We start from the raw sequence: 26441 nt of genomic DNA on the forward strand, positions 1-26441 counted from the left end.
ATGTGGGTTTATGACAATATGTAAAAACAAAAGATAAATGCTTCAATTGTGATCTTTTAATGTAAAAGTATTGAACTTAAAAATACTTTGGGACATAAAAATCAGAAAATAAATCTGAAAATTCAAAATCATTTATTTAATCTTAAGAGTATCTGAATTAAATGACCAATAACAAATATACTATTATACTTCAAGTAGCATGGAATATATGTATTTTGTAAAAAGTCAACCGAATGCTGAAAATAGTGTAACTTTTAACTGTCATGGTCTTTGTGTTATGAGATTTCTGCCTGCTAAATTATGCCATAGCCTTAAGGGAGGACAGTTGGGGCTATGAGTGCCCTGGGTCAGGTCTCCTTTGATATGAACTTGGAATAGCCGTCAATTCTTCTAGCACTCAAAGCTACATTCACTGTAGAAATAAATGTCAACATTGCCTCTTGATTGGAAAGTAAATCTCCTGATAAACATTAGCACAGAATACTAGGTGAATTCAAATTGTCTTTAATGTCAAACAGAATTCAGTCATAAACCTCTAAATTCCCATCATTACTATTCTCTTCAAAGGCACAGCTATGTTTGCCATGGCCCTGAAACTCCTCACTCTTCACCCTCCCATACATACAAACCCACACAAAGTCTCAAGCAAATGAGGCTGGAACTGCGGTCTGATCTTCATTTATCTGACCCAAACACCCAGGCTCTTTCCATTGTTCCACACTGCAACATTTCAGAGTAGCCAAAAAAAATGGACAACATTATCATAAAACTTAAAAAACAATTATTGATGAGAAAAAATATTTAGAACTCACTGGTCTATACTACTGAAATAGCACTTCAAAATTTCTTAGTAAACTTGGGAAGCTGATAAGCACATTTAGCCAAGTATATGATGCGGAAACTGAATGATAGACATGCCCTATACCAATACAATATTTTGCAAAGCTATGATCATTAGTAATATGAATATTAACAGGTAAGTTATTGCTGAATTGCTGGTCCCACTTGAGCTGTAAAATGAGTCCTTTGTGTACCACCTCCCAAAGAGGGATACTGTTAGTATAGGCCCAGATGATCCATTCTTGTTTACCAAACGCCCATCTTTCAGCACCTAAAGAAAAGGTGGGAAAAGTACAGTCAGCTTTCTTAACATACAAGTTAAAAGCAAAGTAATCATTTTGAAACCATCCTAGATATAATATATAGTCAAGTCATTCCTGATTGAGGAGGATGCAGCAAGTAAACCAGGCAGGGGACAGCCACTTACTATATAATGAAGACTAGAGCAATTCGAGAGGGCCCAAGATTTTAGTTTCAACAATCAAATGTAACCATTAATGGAAAGTCAAAATCAGCAGCAGCAATTCATTGAGTTCAATTATGTGCAAGACAATCAGGAACCAGAGAGGTATACATCACATCCTTCCCTCAAGAAGTTTAAGAGCTAATGGTGAAATGGAGTGGATTCTAAACATAAAGAGAGAAATCAGTTTATCAGTTTATCAGAGAAGACAACAGGTAAGTGCTTAGGAGGTCTGAGAAGGAAAAACTGAACTGGTCTATTTCACAGAGTGGGACATAAGCTACCAGAAACCCAAGCAGTTAGGAATCTCTTTCTAGGGCTGTATGGTGAAGACATTGTGGGGAGTGGACATTGAATCAGCAAAGGCTCATTCTGAGACAGAAGTGTGTGTGACAGGTCAAGGCAATGTGAGTTCTCATTCTAGGTTGGTTAGAACCGGTGGTGTGCTAGAGCTAGTGGTGCACAGGCTCATGAGAACAGATTGTTAAAGTTTCAAGAAATTTGACAGCTGGCTTTTAAACACAGCTACTTTCCCCTCCTCCCCCGCTTTTTTGAGATGGAGTCTTGCTCTGTCACCCAGGCTGGAGTGCAGCGGCACGATCTTGGCTCACTGCCAGCTCCACCTCCTGAGTTCAAGTGATTCTCCTGCCTCAGCCTCCCCGGTAGCTGGGATTACAGGGGTGTGCCACCAAGTCCAGCTAATTTTTGTATTTTTAGTAGAGACAGGTCTTCACCATGTTAACCAGGTTGGTCTCCAACTCCTGGCCTCAAATGATCCTCCCAACTCGGCCTCCCAAAGTGCTGGCATTACAGGCATGAGTTATCAAGCTCTGCCAACAGATCCATTCTTGAAGCTGATCATGGTGGGAATATTGACACAATGAAAATTGGCAAATTCCATAAATCAGGGCTTTTTGTTTTCTACCTCAGGGAAGGAATTGTTAAAAGTTACATCACACCACTAGCTAGAGCTGAAGATTAGTGAAGAAGAGAAGAAGGAATATGGTCAGAGGAAGGTGGAGATCAGACTGTGAAAGGCATGAATGACTAGATCTAGCCTGAAGCCACAGTGGAGTCTTCGTAAGAGAAGAATGTGTACAAAGCAATTGAACAAGAGTAGAAGGAAACATGAATAGACAGTCAATAAACAGAAAAGAATAAAAGAAAATGAACCTGTTAGTTGCAGAAATGGAGTTGGAATGGAGAAGAAATTGAAAATTGGGAAATTGGTTGGAGTGGAGAAGAAATTGAAAATTGGGAAAATAGATGCTTTATAACTGGAAGAAGAAAATGACTAAATATCCTAGAAGATAACGATTGTGCTTTACTGTTCACAAAGTGCCGTCACATGCATTATCATATTTGATCCTCACCAAACCAGTCAGGAAAATATTCTCTTCTATGAGTAGGAAATTCGGGGGTTAAGTGACTTTCCCAAGGTTATCTAACTAGTTAGTTACAGAGAACAGACTCTGCCAGTGCTTCTGATAATACACCAGAGTTGCTTAAGGTGCTAAAGCAAGATGTTTCCACATTTGTGGGCATGGTCAGTAACACCACCCTTTTTACATAAAACTAAAGTGGTGGTGGGGGTTGAGGATATGCAATAAGTGTGTTGAAATCTCTGCCATAGTGATCCTCTAAGATAATGTGTAAATATTTACGGACAGAGTGTGCATCCATCAACAGAACTGAGAAACTACTCAAGAAGCCATAGTGAGCATAACTGATGTAAAACACTTGCCATCTTCAATATTATGACTGCTCTCTCTAGAAACAACATATTCACAGAAGGGCCATGCCCTTCAAGGTCTCTAGAGAAAAGAAGCACTAAAAAACCCAAGAATGGGTTATTGGACTTTCTGGCTCTTTTTGAGAAAAGTAGGCACCTTAATCCTACATGGTCTTTAGATCACCATCCCTAAAGAGGAGAAACACATTGCCTCAGGCTTCCGTGGCTTCTTGGAAATCTTTTCCAAAAATGCCCAACTCCTTTTGTTTTAATTCTGCGCTCACAAAACAAACGGATCTATCATTTGTACTTTCGAGGGTATTTGCCAATGAAGAGTCTCCTTGACATACAGTTCGTTGTTCCCAGCTAAGGGAACCTATTTTTTTAAATAACAAGTTGGTGTTCTAGCTTATCTATCTTGCAAGTTTGATTAGTATCTGTTCCTTAGAACCTGATAAACTTCAGTGAAAGTCATGCCACAGAGAATCTACACTTGTAAAATAAAGACTTGCCTCACCCTCACCATGATGCTCCCTCCAAGGGACTGCAATTCCAAAGACCCTCCCTGCCAGCTGTCACATGCCTCTTTCATCTCTTTTTTGGTGTAATACAATCTATATCTCATTTCTTTCTTCTGCAAATGGGCTGGAGCAGGTGAGACGAGATCCAAATGATGATCATAGGTGCCCAGTTTAAATGGTAGGTTCTATGCCCCCCTTCCCTCCTTTCTTCCATTCAAGAAAGAGCCAGAGATGGGATACAACATGACAAGTTCACAGAATCATTAAAAGTTGAGACCTACTGATACCACACTTACCCTGATGTAATAATTACACATTGCATGTCTGTATCAAAATATCTCCTGTAACTCATAAATATATACACCTACTGTGTACCCAAAAAACTAAAAACAAGGCTGGGCATGCCTGTAATTCCAGAACTTTGGGAGGTTGAGGTGGCAGATCACTCGAGGTAAGGAGTTTGAGACCAGCCTGGCCAATGTGGTGAAATCCCATCTCCACTAAAAATACAAAAATTAGCTGGGCGTGGTGGCATGCACCTGTAGTCCCAGCTACTTATGAGACTGAGGCAGGAGAATCGCTTGAACCCGGGAGGCAGAGGCTGCAGTGAGCCGAGAATGCACCACTGCACTCCAGCCTGGGCGACACAGCGAGACTCCATCTCAAATAATAATAATAATAATTAAAAATAATAAAATTACATTTTTTTAAGAGTTGAGATGTACAAATACTATGGAGTTAAGCACTTAAATGTGTATTCTCTTGTATCATTCTCTAACTCTTCTTAACTTCCTGAAGCCATTTGGGATGAAATTTTTAAAAGAAAGGAAGTAGCTATGGAATACATTATTTACGTTCTCCAACTCCTCATGCACTATCACCATCCACCTTCAAACACTTATGTGGTTCAGAGTAAGAGTGAAATCATATTTCTGGCTTTGGATCTTTAAAACCTAGTTTGGAAAACTCTAGCATTTTTTGTCCTTCTCCCATGGATGAAGTAGTTTCATCAGGTGAATGTTCAGTCCTACTTTGGGACAATTCCTCGAAGAGAAAGAGTTCTGTGAGTACAAGACATGGAAAAAGTGTCAAAGTAGTACCAGAAAATTAGATTGTGTGCTCAGTTTACATGTTCAGGCTTACAGGATATAATGCATCAATATTGCTAGACCCTATGTCCTCCTAAGTTTACCTTGGTGACCCTGATTTCCCTCTCTCATTTCCTTTAAGTGACCTCAGGTAGACGTTTATGTCAGTCCAGCCACCTTTTAGCTACTGGATTTTAGCCCAAGACTCCTTGCTGTAGATCTAATCATGATTTTCTGTAGTTGGTACTTTAGCTTTTATTCCAGCCTCAATTTCCTCATGAGATTCTACCTAAACAGGTTCTATGGCAGCAAAGGATTCCTGGTCTTTGGATTTTACAGCCTTAAGGCTATACCATATGTTAAATTGTTGGTTTCACAGAATTAAGTATTTTTGTAAGTATGATATATTCCACTCTGATAACACAGCAGATACAGATACATGACCATAAGCAATCTGCAATTTTAAAGACTTCGTTACTTGATGCCTTGATGGAATTAACTTGGACCCTATTTTATAGACCATGTAATGATTTCACCCTAGTTACTGAAACCCAGCCACTGTTTACCACAATTCAGAGAAAACATTAATATTCGAACCACTGGAGTTTATGTATATATGCATGTATGTGAGTGTGTGCAAGTGTTGTACATTAACAGATATAAGTCTGCAGAGTCATAATTCTTATTTGAAGCCAGCTTAATTTGTGAATTAATTAGCTACAGTCACTATAATTTGTGAACAAATGCTGGATGCAGTGGTGCATGCCTTTAAGTCTTAGCTACTCAGGAGGCTGAGGCAGGAGGACTGCTTGAGCCCAGGAGTTTGAGGCTTCAGTGAGCTATGATCATGCCACTGCAGTCTAACCTGAGTGACAGAGGAAGACCCTGTTTCAAAATAAAAATGTGAAATAAATATTTGATTTTCTGTTTGTCTTCACATGTAACAAAAGGAAATTAAAAATCTATAAATAAACATTCTTCAGTGAATGGTATCTCAAACTCACAGTTCTAGGTATGTTCTTTATTATGTTCTTCCAATGAAGTGTCATCATTTTATAATTAGTTGTTATAAATTGAAAAAAATGATCACAATATTTTCCCCTCCTTGACCCATGTCCTTTCGCCACGTGATTTTATAGCTCTTCCCATTGAGAGGTCTGAGTCCTTTATTTCCCTACCGCTTGAATCAACTTTGCTCATGTAACTTCCTGCATTGATGCAACATTTGCAAACACGGTGCAAGCAGAGACTTGCAAAGAACTTGCCCATTGTGGTTTTTTTCTCTTGATGCTTCTGGACTCATTAAGCTAACATGTGAACAAGCTCAGGTTTGCTGAAAGATGAGAGACCACAGGGAGAGATGGCCTTAATAATCCCAGCTGTCCAAGACAAGGTAATCACAAACTGATCAGTGCTAGTCAACCCACTAGCCCACTAGCCAATGGCAGACATAACGAGCCCAGCCAGCATCAACTGAGCCTATCTCAGACCAGAAAAACAGCCTAGCTACACCAAGTTCAAATTGCCAACCCACAGAATCAGGGCTAAAGAAATGGTTTTGAGGAAATTTGTTACACAGCGGAAGTTAACCAGCAGAGTGGCTATAGCTTGTTTTACTTGACTTCAGAGAACATATAAAATGAAAATACTCTTATAAAAGTCCTCTTACTTCAAATTTTCCAGGTGACAGATGAATTTCGGTAAGTAGCACTTCAGGAAAAACATACTTTGTTCCAAATGTGCCACTGAGGGAGAACATTTCAAATCTTGTAGAAGCAGTTTCTACTGGCTGTCCACAAGTTGTCAAATTAGTAGTTTTGCACTTCAGCATTGTGCAAACCTATGTGGAACAAACGCAGATAAAACACAATGCCTTACATTGAAGTTACTTGTACCAGAAATGTTACCTTAGTTTTTAACCACGCTAAGCAAACATTATCTTTCTCTGAAAAGGGATTTGGATCATGTTTCTTATAATTAACTACTTTATTAAAAATGGCAAGTGATTTGAGAATCAACCTACTTCCTAGATAACAAGTGGATTAAGAGAAAGAAGTCAGTTTAGAATTAAACTATTAATTTGGTATGTCAGATGATGGCACTGAGCTCAATGAAGTGGAGGTCTTTGGGCAACAATAGTACTGAAGCTGAAAGGATATTAAATTTTTTCCACCCCTGAATCTCACCTCTCTTTTTAATCCTTTTCTTTAGAAGAAGGCAGTGGGCACGGAGTATAATAGGAAAATACAAATTCAGAGCCAACATTCTATAAAACGTTTTCATCTTTAAAATTTGTCATTTGAAAGCAATACAAGGCCAGATGTGGTGGTTCACACATGTTATCCCAGCACTTTGGGAGGCCAAGGCAGTCGGATCACCAGAGGTGAGGAGTTCGAGACCAGCCTGGCCAACATGGTGAAACCCCGTCTCTACTAAAAATAGATCCAGGTATGGTGGCATATGCCTATAGTCCCAGCTACTCAGGAGGCTGAGGCAAGAGAATCGCTTGAACCTGGAAGGCAGAGGTTGCAGTAAGCCGAGATCATGCTACTACACTCCAGCGTGGTGACAGAGTGAGACTCTGTCTCAAAAAAAAAAAAAAAAAGAAAGAAAGAAAGCTGTACAAAAACTAGGATATCTGATTAGAAGAGAAACTAAGATAAAAGTAGTATCCCTATTTACTGTTAGTTTTGCAAGTGAAAATAAAACTGTTCATAATTTAGATATGTTGGCAAGCCCAGTTAAGGAAGTCTTCCTCATGTTCACCACAATAGGCTGGTTTATTTGTCAAATAGAAAGTCATCAAGGTTTGGTTAATAATTTTTTAAATATGGTAAAAGCAAGCAATAAGATTATACTTAATTCCCATTGCAAATATTTTATCCTAGTGTATGTATGTGTATAAATGCACCTGTGTGTGTGGCGGGGGGGGGGGGGGGTCATCAATGCATGGAGTCAAGCCAAGGAAAAGCACCTGGTTTTCTGGAACAAATATAAAAAGTTGACCTGGAATTTACCTTTCACTTGAACTCCCTTTCATTTGAACTGAGATTACCTGCCAGTACTCTCTTCTCCTTCGGCCATGCAATCCTGTGAAAGCTCCTAGAACGTACACTTCATTCTCTTCTTTTTGTAACATTCTGTAGCTTAAATGACAGCAAAGCTCCTTTTGACAGACTGTAAGATTTCCTGCATTTTCAAAAAGTTCTGTGAAGTTGAACCCGTCCCGGGAAATAAATCCCCTAAAAGTGCTTTTCTGTACTGGAAATGGTTTGATGGTGGTGGCATAGGCACTCCAATTCACAGCTGTTGGGGGGGCAAGCGAGGATAGGGGGTGTGAATCCACCTCCGAAAGGAGGAGTTTTCCCGACTCTGTCTTCATGTCATAATGATACACTTTGGAACCGTTTGGTGTGTAAATACCACTTCCTGTGAATGAAAGACAGGTCTTCTAAAAACAACACACACAAAAAAACCAACACTGCCAATTTCCCCATCAGAACTGAGCATGTGGTCACGCCACCATATTAGTCACAATGAGAGAGCATGCATACTTCTAATCACACTGAACACCTAACTACTTCTATTCTCTATTGGAAGAGATTAAAACAAACATTCCTTGGTCTCATCTCAATTAAACCTTAAATATAATCGCATTATTTATTAGCATTATGGAAAATTAAACCAACTACAAAAATCTTTGTAGTCAGGAGTTCCTGAAAGGTGGGGAAAGGGAATAAAAATTCTCCCCTGTTCCTCATTGTGGTGGTTTTCAAATATATCCAAAAATTCCTTAACACTCTTCTTTCCGGTGGGAGGATCTAATTCCTTTCCCCTTGAATGTGGGCTGGACTTAGTGACTCACTTCCATTGAACAGAACATGGCAGAAGTGATGGTGGGTAACTAGTCATAAACAGCAATGTGGCTTCCTCCCTTTTCTCTCTTGTCCCCTCTCTTTAATTGCTCTAGGGGAAGACAGCAGCCATGTCATGAGGATATGCCATGCAGCCCCATGAGGAGGCAAAGGGAAAGTTGCAGAGGCTTCCATGGCCACTGAGGAAAGTAGAAGCTGGGTAGCGTTTGGCAAATTACTTGCACTCTCTGTATCTCAATTTTCTCATCTGCAAAATTGGGATGACACTAACTATCTCATGTAATTATTATATAATTACATGAATAATACACATAAAGGTCTTAGTATAACCGTAGGTTATAATCAACTGCTAGCTTTTTTTTTCTATTGTGAAACGATGACAAACACAGTAAGGAGTTCAGACAAAGAAGCAAAAAATTAATACAGGTCATATCTGAGGCATTCATTTCTCTGCACTTAAAAATAGAAGATGAAACCTAACCTGGTCATGAATTACCTGTCATATTTAGGCTGACACGATGTATATTGGCCGCAAGAAGATTAACTCCCATTCCCATTGCCCAAGCTGAATGGAATTCAATAGCTGTCAAAAGGGGCAAAACATTCATCCAGGCTGTGGGAAACAGTATGGTGTCCACATGGAAATCTTTCACCAGGGTAACAGCGGGATCATAGAAGAGTATATCAAAGCACGTGAAAATGCCAAATCTTCCAAATGTGGTGTTGAAAGTCACCAACTCCGGCTTTTCAGGGACATCAAACTGAGGCTCAGAGTACAGGTGGTACTACAACAAATGGATAGGAGAAAACTAGTAAAGCCTTGTTTGTTGAAGAGATGACTCATAAAAACCCTCCAAGTTGGTAATAAATTTGGCTATGGTCAACTGCAGGGAATCTCCTAGGAAGTGGATAAATCTGGCAATTGGAAGGAAATTTCTAAGGAAAATTGTGGAGGAATATGTAACATATGTCTATAGCATCTCTCTCATCTCCTCTCTCTCCTTTCTCTCTCTGTCCGTCTCTCTCAGTTAAGAGCAAAATACCGCCCCATAAACCCCAAAGTATATAAGCTTCTTTTTGTTTTATGTTATTTTGTTTTGTTTTTCTGAGATGGAGTTTCGCTCTATCACCCAGGATGGAGTACTGTGGCATGATTTCGGCTCACTGCAACCTCCATCTCCTGGGTTCAAACGATTCTCCTGCATCAGCCTCCCGAGTAGCTGGGGTTACAGGCATATGCCACCATGCCCAGTTAATTTTTTTGTATTTTTAATGGAGACGGGGTTTCACCGTGTCAGCCAGGATGATCTTGATCTCCTGACCTCATGATCTGCCCACCTGGGCCTCCTAAAGTGCTGGGATTACAGGCATGAGCCACCACACCGGCCCTATAAGCTTCTTAAAGGTTAAAAAACATGCATTATTCTTCTTTGAATCCTTGGTACCTAGAAATGTAATATTAATAGATGCATAATAAATATCTATGAGTCAGGTTAAAGATGCCATCTCTCTCTTTAGTGTCCCATCCAAACTAATCTCAGTGACTCTTACCCACCTTTCAAAATTACCATAGAAAAGAAATGTATTTAATTCCCCTGATTCCTTCCAGGTAAACTAAAAAAAAAATTTAGTCTAATATAATAATTGGGGTCAACAGTTAATAAAATGGTCTGCAATCTAGGAAATGCTGAGGGTTCAGAAAGAGACTATTAAAACCTCTCTAAATTTATTTTATATCTAAAAAATAGAAAAGAAATTGAACTTTACTATTATTTTAAGAATTGACAGGCCAGGCAAGGTGGCTCATGCCTGTAATCCCAGCACTTTGGGAGGCCAAGGCAGGCAGATCACTTGAGGCCAGGAGCTCAAGATCAGCCTGGCCAACATGGTGAAACCCCGTCTCTACTAAAAAATCCAAAACTTAGCCAGGTGTGGTGGTGTGCACCTGTAATCCCAGCTACTCAGGAGGCTGAGGCAGGAGAATTGGTTGAATCTGGGAGTCAGAGGCTGCAGTGAGCTGAGATTGTGCCCCGCACTCCAGCCCGAGTGACAGAGCCGGACTCTGCCTCAAAAAAAAAAAAAAAAAGAATTCATTGAAAAAGATATTCCCATTAGATTCACATATGTCAGAGGTCATAGGTTACAAACGGTCCCTGAGGTATCCTCATGGAAGAGTGAGAGCCTCTCAACTTAGACAGGTGACTGCAGGTTCCTTGCTAGTTTGTCCACATTCAGTGCACTGTGCCATCCTGCACGTTACAGAATGGAAGAATAGCTTCAAATGATTACTGCAAAGAAACTGCATTGAAAGATAATACAGGCCGGGCGCGGTGGCTCAAGCCTGTAATCCCAGCACTTTGGGAGGCTGAGACGGGCGGATCACGAGGTCAGGAGATCGAGACCATCCTGGTTAACACGGTGAAACCCCGTCTCTACTAAAAAATACAAAAAACTAGCCGGCCGAGGTGGCCGACGCCTGTAGTCCCAGCTACTCGGGAGGCTGAGGCAGGAGAATGGCGTGAACCCGGGAGGCGGAGCTTGCAGTGAGCTGAGATCCGGCCACTGCACTCCAGCCTGGGTGACAGCGCGAGACTCCGTCTCAAAAAAAAAAAAAAAAAAAAAAAAGAAAGATAATACAAACAATGCAAACAATCTCCCAAGCAAGAAAATGGAAGTAGTGACATTTCTATTTTTACTATGAGACACATTTTAAGAAGAAAGTGAAGTGCAGTGATATATATGAAAAGAAGTTGTCAAAATCCACAAAATGATGAAGAAAGCATTTTGAAATTGTTGTGCTTTATAAATACACACACAAGAATACATATATTGAGGACTTATGTTAACAATTTTTTCCAGTGGGGGTCCATGATCAAAATAATTTGAAAACCATTGGTTTAACATCGCTCCTCTTAATTAATATTTATATTTTAACTGAGACTGCCAGGAGATAATTTCTCCACTCCAAAGATTCTGAGGCTACAATTTAAGATGCTTAGAAAACATCTGGGAGTGGAGAAGGGACATTCACACTGCCTGTACATCACACATATCCATTCAAAAGGCCAGCCTTCTCTCCCTACCTAGTTTAGTATCAAATTATGACTTAAAGGTTATTTGATTCTTTTTTTCAATTCAGAGTTTAAAGTAAACATTTATGGTTTGAGCTTAAATCTATTAAATGGTAATTAAGTTAGCTGGTGTAGAAAATACGGTATTTTATGATTTGATAGCAAATTAACTTATATGAAGTTGAGTCATACAATTTTGAAACATCTTTATACCATTTCAATATTAAATAGTATTTAGATTATGGTTGTGCTCGGTGGTTTATGCCTCTAATCTCAGCATTTTGGGAGGCCAAGGTGGCAGGACTGCTTGAGGTGAGGAGTTCAAGGACAGCCTGGGCAATGTCTTTATCTCAGCACATGCCTTTAATCTCAGCTACTTGGGAGACTGAGGCAGGAGGATCACTAGAGCCCAGGAGTTTGAGGTTAACAGTGAGCCGTGATGGCTCCACTGCACTCCAGCCTGGGCAACAGTGAGACCCTGTCTCTTAAAAAAAAAATAAAATTATTGAAATAGTGCCCAGATTATAGTCACCTTAGTATTTGTTTTATATTAAAATTACTTGTTTTATATGTGCAAAAAGTTTATCTCAATCCTGGACCATTATGACACTTTTTTTTTTTTTTTTTTTTTGAGACGGAGTCTCGCTCTGTCGCCCAGGCTGGAGTGCAGTGGCCAGATCTCAGCTCACTGCAAGCTCCGCCTCCTGGGTTCACGCCATTCTCCTGCCTCAGCCTCCCAAGTAGCTGGGACTACAGGCGCCCGCCACCTCGCCAGGCTAATTTTTTGTATTTTTTAGTAGAGACGGGGTTTCACCGTGTTAGCCAGCATGATCTCGATCTCGTGACCTCGTGATCCACCCATCTTGGCCTCCCAAAGTGCTGGGATTACAGGCTTGAGCCACCGCGCCCGGCCGACACTTTTTTTTTTTTTTAACAGCTCTCTGTCTACATGATTTTCCAGAGTAGTTTTTTCCAAAGTGTCATTTTCTTTTTTCTTTTCTTTTTTTTGAAAATCTCCCTCTGTCACCCAGGCTGGAGTACAGTGATATAATCTCGGCTCACTGCAGCCTCTGCCTCCTGGGTTCAAGCAAGTTTCCTACTTTAGCTTCCCACATAACTGGGACTATAGGCATGTGCCATCATGCCCAGCTAATTTTTGTATTTTTTAGTAGAAACGGGGTTTCACTATGTTGACCAGGCTGGTCTCAAATTCCTGGCCTCAAGAGATCCATCTACCTCAAGCCTCCCAAAGTGCTGGGCTTACAGGCATAAGCCACCACGCCTGGCCCAAAGTGTAATTTTCTTTATTGCCCACTTTCTAAAACAAAACAAACAAAACAAAAACCCTTTAGTAATATTGTATCATACAGGGAATGAAAGTCAAACTCCTAAACCCAGCATTGACCATTCATGACACGCTCCGTTTCACACATCCGCCCCTCTCTCTTACCTTATGGTAACGTGCCACGAGTTTTCCTTCTGGATTATACACCACATTGGTATTGTATTGAAAGTAGCCAGTGGGAGGACATGTGGAGTGACAGGAATTACATGGCTTTTTGTCCCCCAAATTTGCCAAGACATAGATAGAGTTGTTCTTGGCCAAGCAGCTGAGTCTTGCTTGCACTGGTGTGTGACCAAATCTAAATCAAATTATAATTAAGACATTTCAATTTTTAAAAAATATTTTAGTCACTTCATACAGAGACAATAGCAACTGTAACCACTTAAGTGGAACTTAAGTCAATACAAAAACTACGCATAAAAATATCCTACTTTAGGCCGGGCGCGGTGGCTCAAGCCTGTAATCCCAGCACTTTGGGAGGCCGAGACGGGCGGATCACGAGGTCAGGAGATCGAGACCATCCTGGTTAACATGGTGAAACCCCGTCTCTACTAAAAAAAAAAAAAATACAAAAAACTAGCCGGGCGAGGTGGCGGACGCCTGTAGTCCCAGCTACTCGGGAGGCTGAGGCAGGAGAATGTCGTGAACCCGGGAGGCGGAGCTTGCAGTGAGCTGAGATCCGGCCACTGCACTCCAGCCTGGGTGACAGCGCGAGACTCCGTCTCAAAAAAAAAAAAAAAAAAAAAAAAATCCTACTTTAAAAGCCACAGATGATGACTTACACTTGATGAATACTTCCCACACCATATCTGTCGCTCCAGAAATTCATTACTCAGTCTCCTGCCTCATCAAGGGTCTCCTCGCTACTGAAACATCCCATCAGCATGAAATATCCTCTAGTACCTCCCATCTTTAAAAAATAAAATTAAAACCTCTTTTGACCATTCCAAACATGCCCTTCCAAATATTGCTTTAATCCTCAGCTCTCCCTTAAAGCAAAACTCCTCAAAAGATCAGTCCCTCTTGCCATTGCCAGTTCCTCCTCTCCCATTCTCTTTTAGAGCACTCCAACTTTTATCTCTATCACCCAAACTGTTACTAATGCCAGCAGTGACCCCCACATTTTACCTGATCTCATCTTGACTTTTCAACAGCAGTTGGCACAGTTAATTACACCTCCTCGCGGAAACACCTCACTTTATTGGACCCACCCTCTCATTTTCCTATTTATTGGTTGCCCTTCTTCGACTCTTCTGCTGGTTCCTCCTTTTCTCCTGAATCTAAACACTGGAATTTCCTAAGGCTCAATCCTCATACCTATACTCTTCGCTAACTCACTTCCACAGGGGAACTCATCACGGTGTTTGAAACCATCTATATGCTGACGTCTGATCTTCTATCTCCAGATATAATTTTGTCTTTTCATGCCAGACTTGTCTGTGCAACTGCCAGGTTGACGTCTCCAGGATGACAGTAGGACTTAGATTTTTAATATATATTAGAAGGTTTCTAGATAACCGTTTCCCAGGAAAATTAGCTTTGTGAGCCTAGGAAAACACAGTTTCAAAGCATAAGATCTTATGATTCACTTGAAAATACATGGTGAAATCTTTCTGCCTAGGAAGCAACTCTGGGATGGAGAGACTCTATGACACTGAAAGGGTGTCCCCTCAGCAGAGGCCTTGGAATGTATTCCTAACACAATCCACTGTCTACTTCAGAAATTAAGTTGCTACTTGTATCTATGAGATCCTCTTCCCTTAGTTTTTCTTGCAGTAATACCCTATTTACATATTTTCTCAAAATTTAATAAAGATTTTTAATCACAAACGATTATTAAATAGTATCTAAGTTTTTAAAATCTGACAAATATTGAGATAAATATAACCATAACATATACCACACATATAGGATAATTCAAGAGCAATCATTTTGCTTTGTGAACATCCACGTTTTAGAGAGTTACTTTTGCACAAAAGACTAAGATAGTTAAAATACCTGTGGGAGTCTTGACAAGGAATCCAGTTCACCTGAGGGTCTGGGATATCCTCCAGATAAGGGAAAATAGTTTCCCTGGTAAATTCCCATCCATAAAGTGCATCTTCTGGAGTCACAATGATTCGAGCACCCTGTTCACAACAAGTGAAATAAAAATGATTTTTCCATGTACAACACGGACAATTCAACCCTCTCATCTTCCACCAGTTCCCGTGCCCCTCGCATACATTATGATTAGCAGAAATAAGAGAATACCTGCTCGGCTGCCTGCTTGATCGCTCTCTCAAGAATGTCTATATTCTTGTTCATGAGATTCAAGGCATCCTCCTGAGAAACAGGTGTTTTTGTTCTATTTGGCAAAATGACAGCATGTTCATACACTGCAGCTATAAAACTGTCCTCAGTACCAACCTGCAGGGTTATTAGGGCAAAAACTGCCACAAAGGTTGGAAAAGAGGAAGTGACCATGGCTAAGGTTTAGTGATTTCTGAAAGTAAAAATAACATTCACATAGTATTTATAGAGGGAAGAATGTTTGCATAACATGTGGCTGCCAGTTACTGGCCTTTTACTCTATCATCTTTTTTTTTTTTTTTTTTTTTTTTTTTTTTTTTGAGGCAGAGTTTGCTCTGTCGCCTAGGCTGGAGTGTAGTGGAGCAATCTCAGCTCACTGTAACCTCCGCCTCCCAGGTTCAAGTGATTGTCCTTCCTCAGTCTCCCAAGCAGCTAGGACTGTAGGCACACACCACCACACCCAGCTAATTTTTGTATTTTTAGTAGAGACGGGGCTTCACCATTTTGGCCAGGTTGGTCTCGAACTCCTGACCTCGTGGTCCATCCATCTCGGCCTCCCAAAGTGCTGGGATTATAGGCGTGAGCCACCGCACCTGGCCTAATTTATAATCTTAAAGAACACAATATGTCTGACCACTTTTAAAGAAGAAAAATTGCAGTTCATTTAAGACAATCAGAAAGTATTACAGGGATTGAACAGCACGTACTATTAAGATTTAATATTGAATTTCCAAAAGACTCCCGAATTCAAATATAGAACAATTCCAGCTTTTATTAGTAGAAACTCATAACTAAATTAACTCTCATGTAAAAAAATCACATCACAACAAATATCTCGTTTATTAAATTTAAAAATTGACAACAATTTTTTTGGTTCTGTTGAGTCACTAACATCGTGTTTATTTTTAGATGAGGGGGAAAAAATTAAATACTTACTACTAAGAAAATGTATCACAGAACAATATTGAGAACAAAATTTACCCAAATCTATACTCTGACTTACTTATTGCTGTTAAGGACTGAAAACATGCGCTCCAGAAAAGCAGGATTTTGTGTCTGGTTTGTTCATTGCTGTATAGTTAGTGCCTATAGCACCAATACCCCCAGGCACCTAGGCCAGAGGAGGACTCTCTGCTCAGGGGCCCCAGACCTCAGGAGACTCTGCTTCTTTCCTTCTTTCTCTCTTTCACCCTTCCCTCCCCCTCCTCCCCCTACTCCTCCTCCTCCTCTTCCTCCTTCTTCTTCCTCCCTCCCCACCCACTGCTTTGAAGGAAGATACAACGGAAGGGGAAGTGTCCAGGACTGATGATAAAGATCATCTGAGTTGTAATAAAGAGAAGATGTAACTTTCATTTTTGTTAGCAGCAAATAATAACAATGAGTTTAAAAACAATGCTAACAGGTCAGATGCGGTGGCTCACGCCTGTAATCCCAGCACTTTGGGAGGCCGAGGCAGGCAGATCACCTGAGGTCAGGAGTTCAAGACCAGCCTGGCCAACATAGTGAAACCCTGTCTCTACTGAAAACACAGAAAGTAGCTGGACGTGGTGGTGGGTGCCTGTAATCCCAGCTACTTGGGAGGCTGAGGCAGGAGAATTGCTGGAACCCGGGAGGCAGAAGTTGCAGTGAGCTGAGATCACACCATTGCGCTCCAGAAAAAAACCTTAACAACAAATACAGGATGTGATCTTGGATGCCTTCTTAGGACATCAGTATTCTCCCTTCCCCAGGCCCAATCCTACCAGATAAAGGGTTTGTTTTGTGTTTATCCAGTCCTTTGGTAAAAGTTACAGAAATGCTTTTAGACAGCATAGAAGAGTCGGTACAAATAAAGTTTATTCTGTGCTTTACTTCATACTGAGGTAAATTCTTTGTTAAGAATGGGGCCTAGGGGCTATAAATAAGATCTGCTCATATTTTCTGCTTTGAATAGAAGTTTCTATTAAAGGAATAACTTTTCTTATCTCTATAGAGCAGAAAACTAAAAATAATTTTAGGAAAAATGGTCAAGCCCTTTTGTGGAAAATGCAAAGGGATAGATATTTTTATGAATTTTTAGCAGATTGTATAACAGACTTAGTATACAACCATACTACATAGTGTATATATAATTAGTAAATTAGCATAGGTGATTGGTATATAATAGATTATGAGTGCCATTAGAGTTTAGAAATCATGTAACCCAAATGCCCACTTATTACAGGATAGCAATCTGAGGCATAGAGAGCTAGAGTGACAGAGCAGGATGTGCCGCTTCTCATTCCTGATTCCAGAGTCTTTCCTTTATACCCAAAACAGCACACGTGTCTATGCTCTGTTTTAATGTCTGCAACTGAGTGTCTGAACACTCGTGTCTTTGGGGTTATTTTTTGGCGTTTTTTTTTTGTTTGTTTGTTTTGAGACAGAGTCTTGCTCTGTTGCTCAGGCTGGAGTGCAGTGGTATGATCATGATTCACTTCAGCCTCCACCTCCTGGACTCAAGTGAGTCCACCTCAGCCTTCTTAGCAGCTGGAACGCCAGGTATGCACCGACATGTCAGGTTAATTTTTGTTATTTTTTGTAGAGAGGGAGTTTTACCATGTTGCCCAGGCTTGTTTCAAACTCCTGGGCTCAAGCAATCCACCCACTTTGGCTTCCGTGGCTTCCGAAAGTGGTGAGATTATAGGTGTGAGCCACCGAAGCCAGCCACTCATGTCTTTTAAAGAACCCAATTCAAAATGATCACCTTAGGAAGACGATAGGCAAATGTGCTAAGTGCTAAAGAAATTTCTGATGCAGTGGATGCCTAATAAAAACAACAAAGCTCTTCCATCTCCATAAGTACAATTTTGGCCATGACCTACCTTCATTGATCTAGTATCACCAATTAGTAATAGTTCCTTATCTCTTTTGCTTGGAAGTAGTCAGGTAAGCTGATGAGGAGGAGTTAACAGTTTTAAAATTTTGGCAGTAGAAGTGGGGACAATCATATCTGTTATTGTGTTCCCAAATCTGGATGTTTTTCTCTGTCCTTGGCTGTAAAAGATAGAAATGATGTTGATTAGAGTTTTGTTTTTTTGTTTATTTGTTTGTTTGGCTAACAGGGAAAGGGAAAATCACTTCTGATATAAAATCAAGATGACCAAATTCCCTCCTTTGTTTTTTTATTTGCAGCATCTAAAAATTGTCTCATAGAAACTGAGAATCTGAGTAACAAAGGTAATTGCAAAAAAGAATCAGAAGTTAGTAAATTAAGGAGCAATTTAAATATAGGAAAATCCCTGAAATGTAAAGAAAACATTTGCCATAGAGGTCATTGATGTTTTAAATCTTCAGAAGTAAAAAACCAAATTCAGGACATACAATTTCAAGAGTTGACTTTTCATAAAGATGATTGATCAGATAAGGCTTAACATTTTTAGTTTAACTGAGTTATAAATTAAAGTAAGGTTATTTTTGCCACAGGGAACATTGATTAATTGTAATTTACTGCTAAAAGAGCCTGCTTCATAATTTGTCATTTTGTGATTAACGAACTTAGCTAAAAGGGTAAAAAGTTAAAATCAATTAAAAATTATTTGGTCAATGAGTCACTATAAAAAACAGTAACTGGGTGGGCGCAGTGGCTCATGGCTGTAATCCCAGCACTTTGGGAGGCCGAGGCGGGTGAATCATTTGAGGTCAGGAGTTTTGAGTCCAGCCTGTCTGACATGGTGAAACCCAGTCTCTACTAAAAATATAAAAACTAGCTGGGCATGGTGGCAGATACCTGTGATCCCAGCTACTCGGGAGGCTGAGGCGGGAGAATTGCTTGAACCCAGGAGGCGGAGGTGGCAGTGAGCTGAGATCACACCATTGCACTCCAGCCTGGGTGACAGAGTGAGACTGTCTCAAAAATAAAGAACAAACAAACAAATGAAAAACAGTAATAGCTCAAATATTTGTTTCTAATTGTGAATCTGATCATCTGTTAGAATAATATTCAATTGGGCTAGGTTTTAAGTCTGTAATTTTAAAAACCTCATTTTTTCCCCACTTTCTCAAGAGTAAGTATAGAGGTGTAGTTTCCGCTTTGCACCACTTCTTTGGACCTCTATTTCTCATCTAAACATTTAGGTAATCATACCTGCTCTATCTCCTAAAGATGCATGAAAGTCCTCTGTAAGACTATGATGCAGATCACAATAATTAACAAAAGTGAGTGACTATTTAGTAATATAATATCCTGACTGCTTAATATTATTTCATTGTTAGACCCACAGAACTACTGTTGTTCAATTAAAATTCTAGTCTATTTGGATGACCCTGCTGAAGAACTGCTGGAATGAAATGGGGTTGACAGGGTACCTGCATCAACTCCTGATTCATGCTAAACCCAGTGTGGTAGAAGAACCGCAGTGGGGTAGCACAGGCGAAACAAGAAAACCAAGGAACTCAACCCCAGGAAGGAGAGGAGCTGCTCCAGGCTCTGACACTGGCTGCTGGACTTCCTGTTCTATCCCTTCTCCTGGATGCAAAATGACGAGTGAACTGAGAAACAAAGAGTGGGAAATAGCATGTATCATTATCAATGACATTCTCATAGGCAGCAAGGGTGATGTGTCAAAATAAGAATAAGAAGCAATAAGAGACAGAAAAGCCAGGCTCCAATGTTAAAACTGTTTCTCTTAATATCGTATACCAAAAAAGTACAATACTGTATCCAAAAAAAGTACTTAATGGCAAAGAAAAAAGTTTCCGTCCCTACACCATTAGAGTATTGCATATGGCTTTAGCGAGACTGAGTCAGCCCCTGTAAAAGGAAAGGTTGGCTTGAAGAGAACTAGCTTGCATTTCAGCCATCTTTGGGGGCCAGGTCTCATTCAGATGAGGTAATCCTCCAGCTTTAGAGTTGGGTGGGTGTTCAGTGCTTCAGATAGCTAACGAACACTGCTGAAATCAAGAGAAAATCTGAGAGGGTAATGATATATCACAGCCTTGGATTCTCTGAAAGCACTACTAGATGGAAATGCTTGTGCCACATGAAATTGCCAATCATCACTGCTTTCGACCTAGCAAAAGTAATTGCACATGGTTCAACCAACATGTCTGTTTTCCTCTCTCAGAAACTTAGGGCTGAAGTTGCAGAAGTCCCTTTGAGTTAGTAACATCCTCCCCTACCTTCCGACAGCTCCTGCTTCCTTAAAATAAAATATTAACAATATTAATATCATAGTTCTACCCACTATGCCAGTCTATTAACTCTGCCAAAAGTTTCTTGCATTCACCAGCAGGTCCTTTTAAAAAAATCAAAAATTCTCTTGATTGAATTAAAAGCTTTTGGTAAAGTCGGGATGACTGTCACCATGGAGATACATCCACAGGAACTGGATCCAAGTCACTTGTTGATTTATGTAGGCAGTTGGAGAGACATGCGTTTGAAAGGGTATGGTACGAAAGTAACATGGAAATCTCAGACATGAAAAAAAAAAGATAGATTAAAAATAGAAAAGTTTATATTTTATTGAGCAATATGAGAATGTCACAGCAATTCACCAATAATGCCCCTTGTTTATTTTCAAGTGAACAAGGAAGCAAAGAAAAATAATGTTTGCAACCCAAGATAACTACTTACAGCTTTAGTCAAGGGAGAGCCTTCCACTCCTGTGGACCTCGGCTGCTTTCCTTTCCAAGGCCCCTGCGCCTCCAGTCACCCCTAGTGACTTCCTGTTTTGGTTTCACTTTCTGGGTGGGCTATACCCTCTGAGATGACAGAGAGGAGTCCCAGCAGTTGCTGGTTCAAGGATGCTGCATCTTCAGTCAGACGCCAGGAGAAGGAGTGTCTATTTTATTCTAGCCTGGCAATTCTGATTCCTGAGCTTTTCTTTCAAGGAGCTATATGGGCCAGATGACACAGGCCAAGAGCAATGACACAATTTCTACTGAACGAAGCTCAGCAGAAGAACCACAGCTATAGAATCAGGAGATTCTCTAGCCTATAAAGCCTAAGTTGACTCTTATATTCATGGCATAGTCTTTCTCTTTAGCACATTATTCTTGTACTGTAACGCAGATCCCACTCTAGACTGTCCTTCAAATTAGAGAGAACTAAATTGTGTATTATCCTGCATCTAGTTATGGTGAGTTTTTTTCTCACTGTAAGTTATAAGGGTCATGGTGGCATCTGATAATAATTAACATGGACATGGACTCTGGGGCGAGAATGGCTGGGATTGAGCCACTACCTAACTATGTGAGTATGAGCAAGTTTTGTGCCCTCTCTGTGCCTCAGTTTCCCCTGTCTGCAAAATGGTGATATGTGCTGAATAATTTTTGCTGTTATTACTATTGCTTCATTCCTAGAAGATGGAGGCCCAATTACAAGGGCCATGCCCAAGGCAGCTTTGACCCAGATGTGGCTGACATACCTGCCTGCCCTTGGTTACTGTCTTGTTAAAAGAATGTCAATGCATCTACTACTTTATTTTTGCATTGTTCTGTCTGTCTCCACAAAGTCTTTCAAGTTTCTTCTCTTCCAGATCAACCTGATCTGAATGATTTTTCCTAAAATTATGAACTTAAATTCTGTTTCTACTTGCTAATCTTGATGGCATTCCCTCCAATCGTACCGTAGATTCTCTTTCTGATCAAAAGCTTTCACTCCACCTATTTCATGCACCATTCTATTTTTTAAAAAACACGCTCAACAACTTGCTATGTAACTGGATTACTCACACGTTGCTGTTGGGAATGTAGGGTGGTACAGCCACTCTAGAAAACAGCTTAGCAGCTCCCTGAAAAGTGAATCATGGCTCCACTCCTTTCCCGCGCTGGGTGGCAGCCAGGCAGGGAGGCAGGGCAAGATCATAGCACCTCCTTTACCCTCCTTATCCTTCTTCTGGGGATGAAATTCTTTACGAGTTATTTCTTCAGTTTCTTATAAGCTAAACCATTAACCATAGTGACTACCTGCAAAAACAGAATAATGGAAGTCTGGCATTTGTCTGCATTTTTTAAACACCCCAAAATGTGAGTCTTATGCCATAGTTCTACTGAATGGAGTTTGTTTATATGGAAAGATCAATTCATGAACAATATCAAATTGGAAATTCTCACTCTTCTGAATCATCTCACCAAAGTTTTCAGTGCTGTGTTATAAGAAATTCCTACAGCTATATGAATGAAGAAGCTGTGGGCAGATCTTAAGATAATTTAAGATATTAAAGATAAATTTAATAAATTTGTTATCAAGATAAATTCTTAATTCTCACAGTTATGTGAATGAAGAAGCTGTGGGCAGATCCTTCTTTCCCATGCAGTTCTTTCCAATTAATAGTGTTGCTTTACTACAATAATACTGTTTTTTCAGAAGATGCAGTAGCAAGCATACAATTCAATGCCGTAGTTCTCTTACTGCATATGATTGCCTACTTCCTAATTCACATCCCTGTCTCCCTCACTAAACCATGTTCCAGAACTACAGGCTGGACCTACCTCACTAACAACCAAGACACGAACAACCAAGCCATTCACATTTTTATCAGATAAGTAAAATAAAGAGACAAAAGCCAACCAATAAATATGATGATAGAACAGAAAACAGTAGAAGAAAAAGCATAGCTAAAAGTTCTGAAAATATACGGAGAAGAAAAGGTATTAGTACTATTCTCAAACGAAAAATTTATCTACACTGGTTTTAATTATCTTAAAAGAAAAAAAAGAAACCTACCTGTATTTATGCAACAACTGATTTCATGGCTGTCATTTTTTAAATTTACAATAAGGTTAATTGACTGGTTTGGTACTCAATTTTTGTCTTGACTGATAAACACTTACAAATGATATACTGCTTTTTGTGTCTGGCATGCTATTGTTGACCTTTTGTCAACATGAAATACACTCTGAATTGTTTTAGTACTGATGATAAAATTGCACTGAACTACAAGTCAAAATTTGTTATGACATCATGTTTTCCTAGATGGTCCCTTGTAATACTCAACTATAAGTAAGCTGGGATTAGAAGTCCGGCTGTAGGTTTTCTAAAAGAAACTAGTGCAAATATTTAGGAGTTGCAAGCTGCTCTTAACAAAGACTGGCTGTGCGGACTTTAGTTTCCTTTGTTAATACTTTAAATAACATTTTAGCTTCTCCATGTAAATATGTTGTGTCTGAGCCTCCCCCTCCTGTGGGTTTGTTTCATAAAACAGGGTCATGTGACAGTGATACCAAAGAAAAGGTGAGTATCATGGGACTACCCTGTGGATAATTTCCTTCTGATATGAATGTGTAGAGATATTTCTCAATTATTAATTGCACTTAATGAAAATTAATTGGCTATGTAAGAATTTATCACCCACGTCTTTTCCAGCTAGGTTAGAGAGGGTATCTGTGACATATTTAAATCTTGATCATTAAAAAATAAGTAAATAGGTTTTTTTTTTTTTTCTTTTTTGAGACAGAGTCTTGCTCTGTCGCCCAGGCTGGAGTGTAGTGGCGTGATCTCCGGCTCACTGGAACCTCCTTCTCCCAGGTTCAAGTGATTCTCTAGCCTCAGCCTCCTGAGTAGCTGGGATTATAGGTGTGCGCCACCATGCCAGGCTAATTTTTGTATTTTTTGTAGAGACGGAGTTTCACCATGTTTGCCAGGCTGTTCCTGAACTCCTGACCTTGGGTGATCCACCCACCTCGGCCTCCCAAAGTGCTGGGATTACAGGCATGAGCCACCATGCCCAGTCAGATATTTAACTAAGGTATGATATTTAATATTTATTGTCAAAATCAAGTTTCTTGTCTAAAATAAATTAGTTGAAAACAAACAAACTAATCATGCAGTTATCATGCAACCCAGTAGTTGTATTGCTGGGCATTTATTCCAGGGAAATGAAGTCTTTTTTTTTTTTTTTTTTTTTTTTTTTTGAGACAGAACCTCTCACTATCACCCAGGCTGGAGTGCAGTGGCGTGATCTCGGCTCACTGCAACCTCCCCCTCCCGGCTTCACGCCATGCTCCTGCCTCAGCCTCCCAAGTAGCTGGGACTACAGGTACCCTCTACCACGCCTGGCTAATGTTTGCATTTTTAGTAGAGACAGGGCTTCGTCGTGGTAGCCAGGATGGTCTCGATCTCCTGACCTCATGATCTGCCCACCTCAGCCTCCCGAAGTGCTGGGATTACAGGCGTGAGCCACCACGCCCGGTGAGAAATGAAGTCTTATGCTTGGTACCCCACCCTCTACCCTAGCCCCTGGCAAAAAAACCAAAAAACCTGTTTCTAAATGTTCATAGCAGCTTTATTTGTAACAAATAAAGTAATATTCCATTGTGTCATATAGCCACCCAATGGAATACCACTCAGCAACTTAAAGAACTGAACTATTGATACATGCAACAATGCCAATAGAATCAAGGGCATTATGCTGACTGAAAAAAGTCAATCCAAAAAGTTCCATACAATACGATTTAATTTATACGTTTCTTAAAAGGACCAGGTGATAGAAATAGAGAATCGATTAGTGGCTGCCAGAAGTGAAGATGGGAGGGAAGTGGATGTGGCTACAAAAAGGCAACACGAAGAATATGGCGATGGGAATGTTCTGTATCCTGGTTGTGCTATTGTACTATAGTTCTGCAAGATGTTACCATTGGGGAAACTGGGGAAAGAATACTCATGATATTTTTCTATTATTTCTTACAACTGCACGTGAATTAACAATTATCTCAAAATTGTTAAAGTTTAATTTTTAAAAACGATCTGTAATTTGTATTTATCCTTTATAGTTTTCTTTTGGATTGATTTACGTATCATATTATAATGTATAGTTTGCAATATGATCTTAACATAAAAGATACCTTTTATTACTAACATATTCCACATTTGGTTATATAAAATATTCTCATTATTAAAAAGGTTCTTTTAAGCTACTCAGTCTCATTACATTTAGAAGACTATAAATATATAAAAATATAAACACATACACAGAGATTTCCCTTGATAGTTTTGACCTACCTTTTGGTTTCCTTGTTCAAAGTGTTCTTTCCTCTGTCTTTTCTCATATTTTAAAACTTTTCTGTCACTTATCTTTTTTTTTTTTCTTTTTTTAAGACGGAGTCTTGCTCTGTCACCAGGCTGGAGTGCAGTGGCCTGATCTCGGTTCACTGCAACCTCTGCCTCCTGGGTTCAAGCAATTCTCCTGCCTCAGCCTCCCAAGTAGCTGGGACAACAGGCATGCACCACCATGCCCAGCTAACTTTTGTATTTTTAGTAGAGATGGGGTTTCACCAGGATGGTCTCGATATCTTGACCTCGTGATCCATCCACCTTGCTCTCCCAAATTGCTGGGATTACAGGCGTGAGCCACTGCTCCCAGCCCACTTATCTTAATACTTGCAAAATTTCAAAATGAGAAAGGGGTAAATTTGGTTTTGTATGTAGCATCTTTAAATACAATGCTATCCAAAGGAAGTATTGAGAGCAGTGTATTGGGAATGGGAATGAAGGAAGTTCTCTCCCCAGAGAGCCGGTGCAGGGGGCCAGGGTCACATTCAGTCCTGGCACTGCTCTGGGAAAGGAACTGCAGGCCATTTGTCCTCCTCACATTGGATCACACTCTGTAGGTTCAAGAGTGAAAGGCTTGAGGGGACAGGGAAATGAAGAGATCACAAGACAGATGTACATCCAGTCTTGACACTCAATGCCAGGCAGTCTTCCAAAGCCATCCTCTCCAACCCTTGGTATTGTCCTCCTTTTCCATATTTTTGGTTTTGGTGGTATGCAATGACAAACCATGGTGGCTTGAACTTTTGCCACTTCAGGATCCATTTTGCTCCTCTTCTTCCCCAATTCACTAGCAGTCACCACCATCCACCCACACCCTCAAGCCAAAACCTAGGAGTCCTCCTAGATTCTTCTCTCCTCCCTCCACATCAGCACATTCTGTTGGTTCCACTCCCAGATAGAACCTTTTCTCTCCATCACCAACTCCCTGGTCCAAACCATTATTGTCTGTCTCAAATCTTCCGAGGTTCCCCCTCCATTCCCATTTACCATCCCTATCCCCACCCACTCACTGTCCACATGCAGACAGAATCAGATTCTGGCATCACCTCCAGTTTACTAGACTCCAGCCAGCAGACCAAGCCTCATCTTTGACCATGTCAAGCCCTTGTGCACATACTACGGACTGTCCTCTGTCAGAATGAATGAATGGTGGCTACATTCTACTCCTTCAGATCGCAATTCAAAGGTTGCACTTCCACGGA

General features: G+C 40.2%; 1 protein-coding gene across 2 annotated transcripts; it reads right to left on the reverse strand.

Moving 5' to 3' along the window:
- Positions 1 to 488: 488 nt before the first annotated feature.
- Positions 489 to 20893, reverse strand: LOC101865481 (pantetheine hydrolase VNN2). 2 transcript variants are annotated; one of them, XM_045391512.3, is made up of 9 exons: positions 20821 to 20893; positions 19554 to 19736; positions 18071 to 18242; positions 14934 to 15064; positions 13041 to 13233; positions 9016 to 9304; positions 7700 to 8073; positions 6314 to 6484; positions 489 to 1111 (listed from the first exon to the last, which is right to left on the reverse strand). In XM_045391512.3, the coding sequence occupies exons 3-9, from the start codon at positions 18074 to 18076 to the stop codon at positions 920 to 922; spliced, it is 1356 nt and encodes a 451-aa protein (XP_045247447.2). In that variant the 5' UTR covers positions 18077 to 18242; positions 19554 to 19736; positions 20821 to 20893; the 3' UTR covers positions 489 to 919. The 2 variants fall into 2 exon arrangements, with proteins under 2 accessions (XP_045247447.2, XP_005551919.2); XM_005551862.5 differs by lacking the exons at positions 18071 to 18242; positions 19554 to 19736; positions 20821 to 20893 and adding an exon at positions 15189 to 15422.
- Positions 20894 to 26441: the final 5548 nt, after the last annotated feature.

Source organism: Macaca fascicularis, chromosome 4, assembly GCF_037993035.2.
Source record: "Macaca fascicularis isolate 582-1 chromosome 4, T2T-MFA8v1.1".
Classification (NCBI taxonomy): Eukaryota; Metazoa; Chordata; class Mammalia; order Primates; family Cercopithecidae; genus Macaca; species Macaca fascicularis.

Excerpts from the sequence above, each read along its gene's own strand:
- LOC101865481 (XM_005551862.5), bottom strand. The coding sequence starts at position 15,401 with ATGGTCACTTCCTCTTTTCCAACCTTTGTGGCAGTTTTTGCCCTAATA. Across the intron at positions 9,305-13,040 it reads TCGTGGCACGTTACCATAAG|TACCACCTGTACTCTGAGCC; the intron begins GTAAGAGAGAGG and ends CATTTGTTGTAG. Across the intron at positions 8,074-9,015 it reads TGTCAGCCTAAATATGACAG|GAAGTGGTATTTACACACCA; the intron begins GTAATTCATGAC and ends TTTCATTCACAG.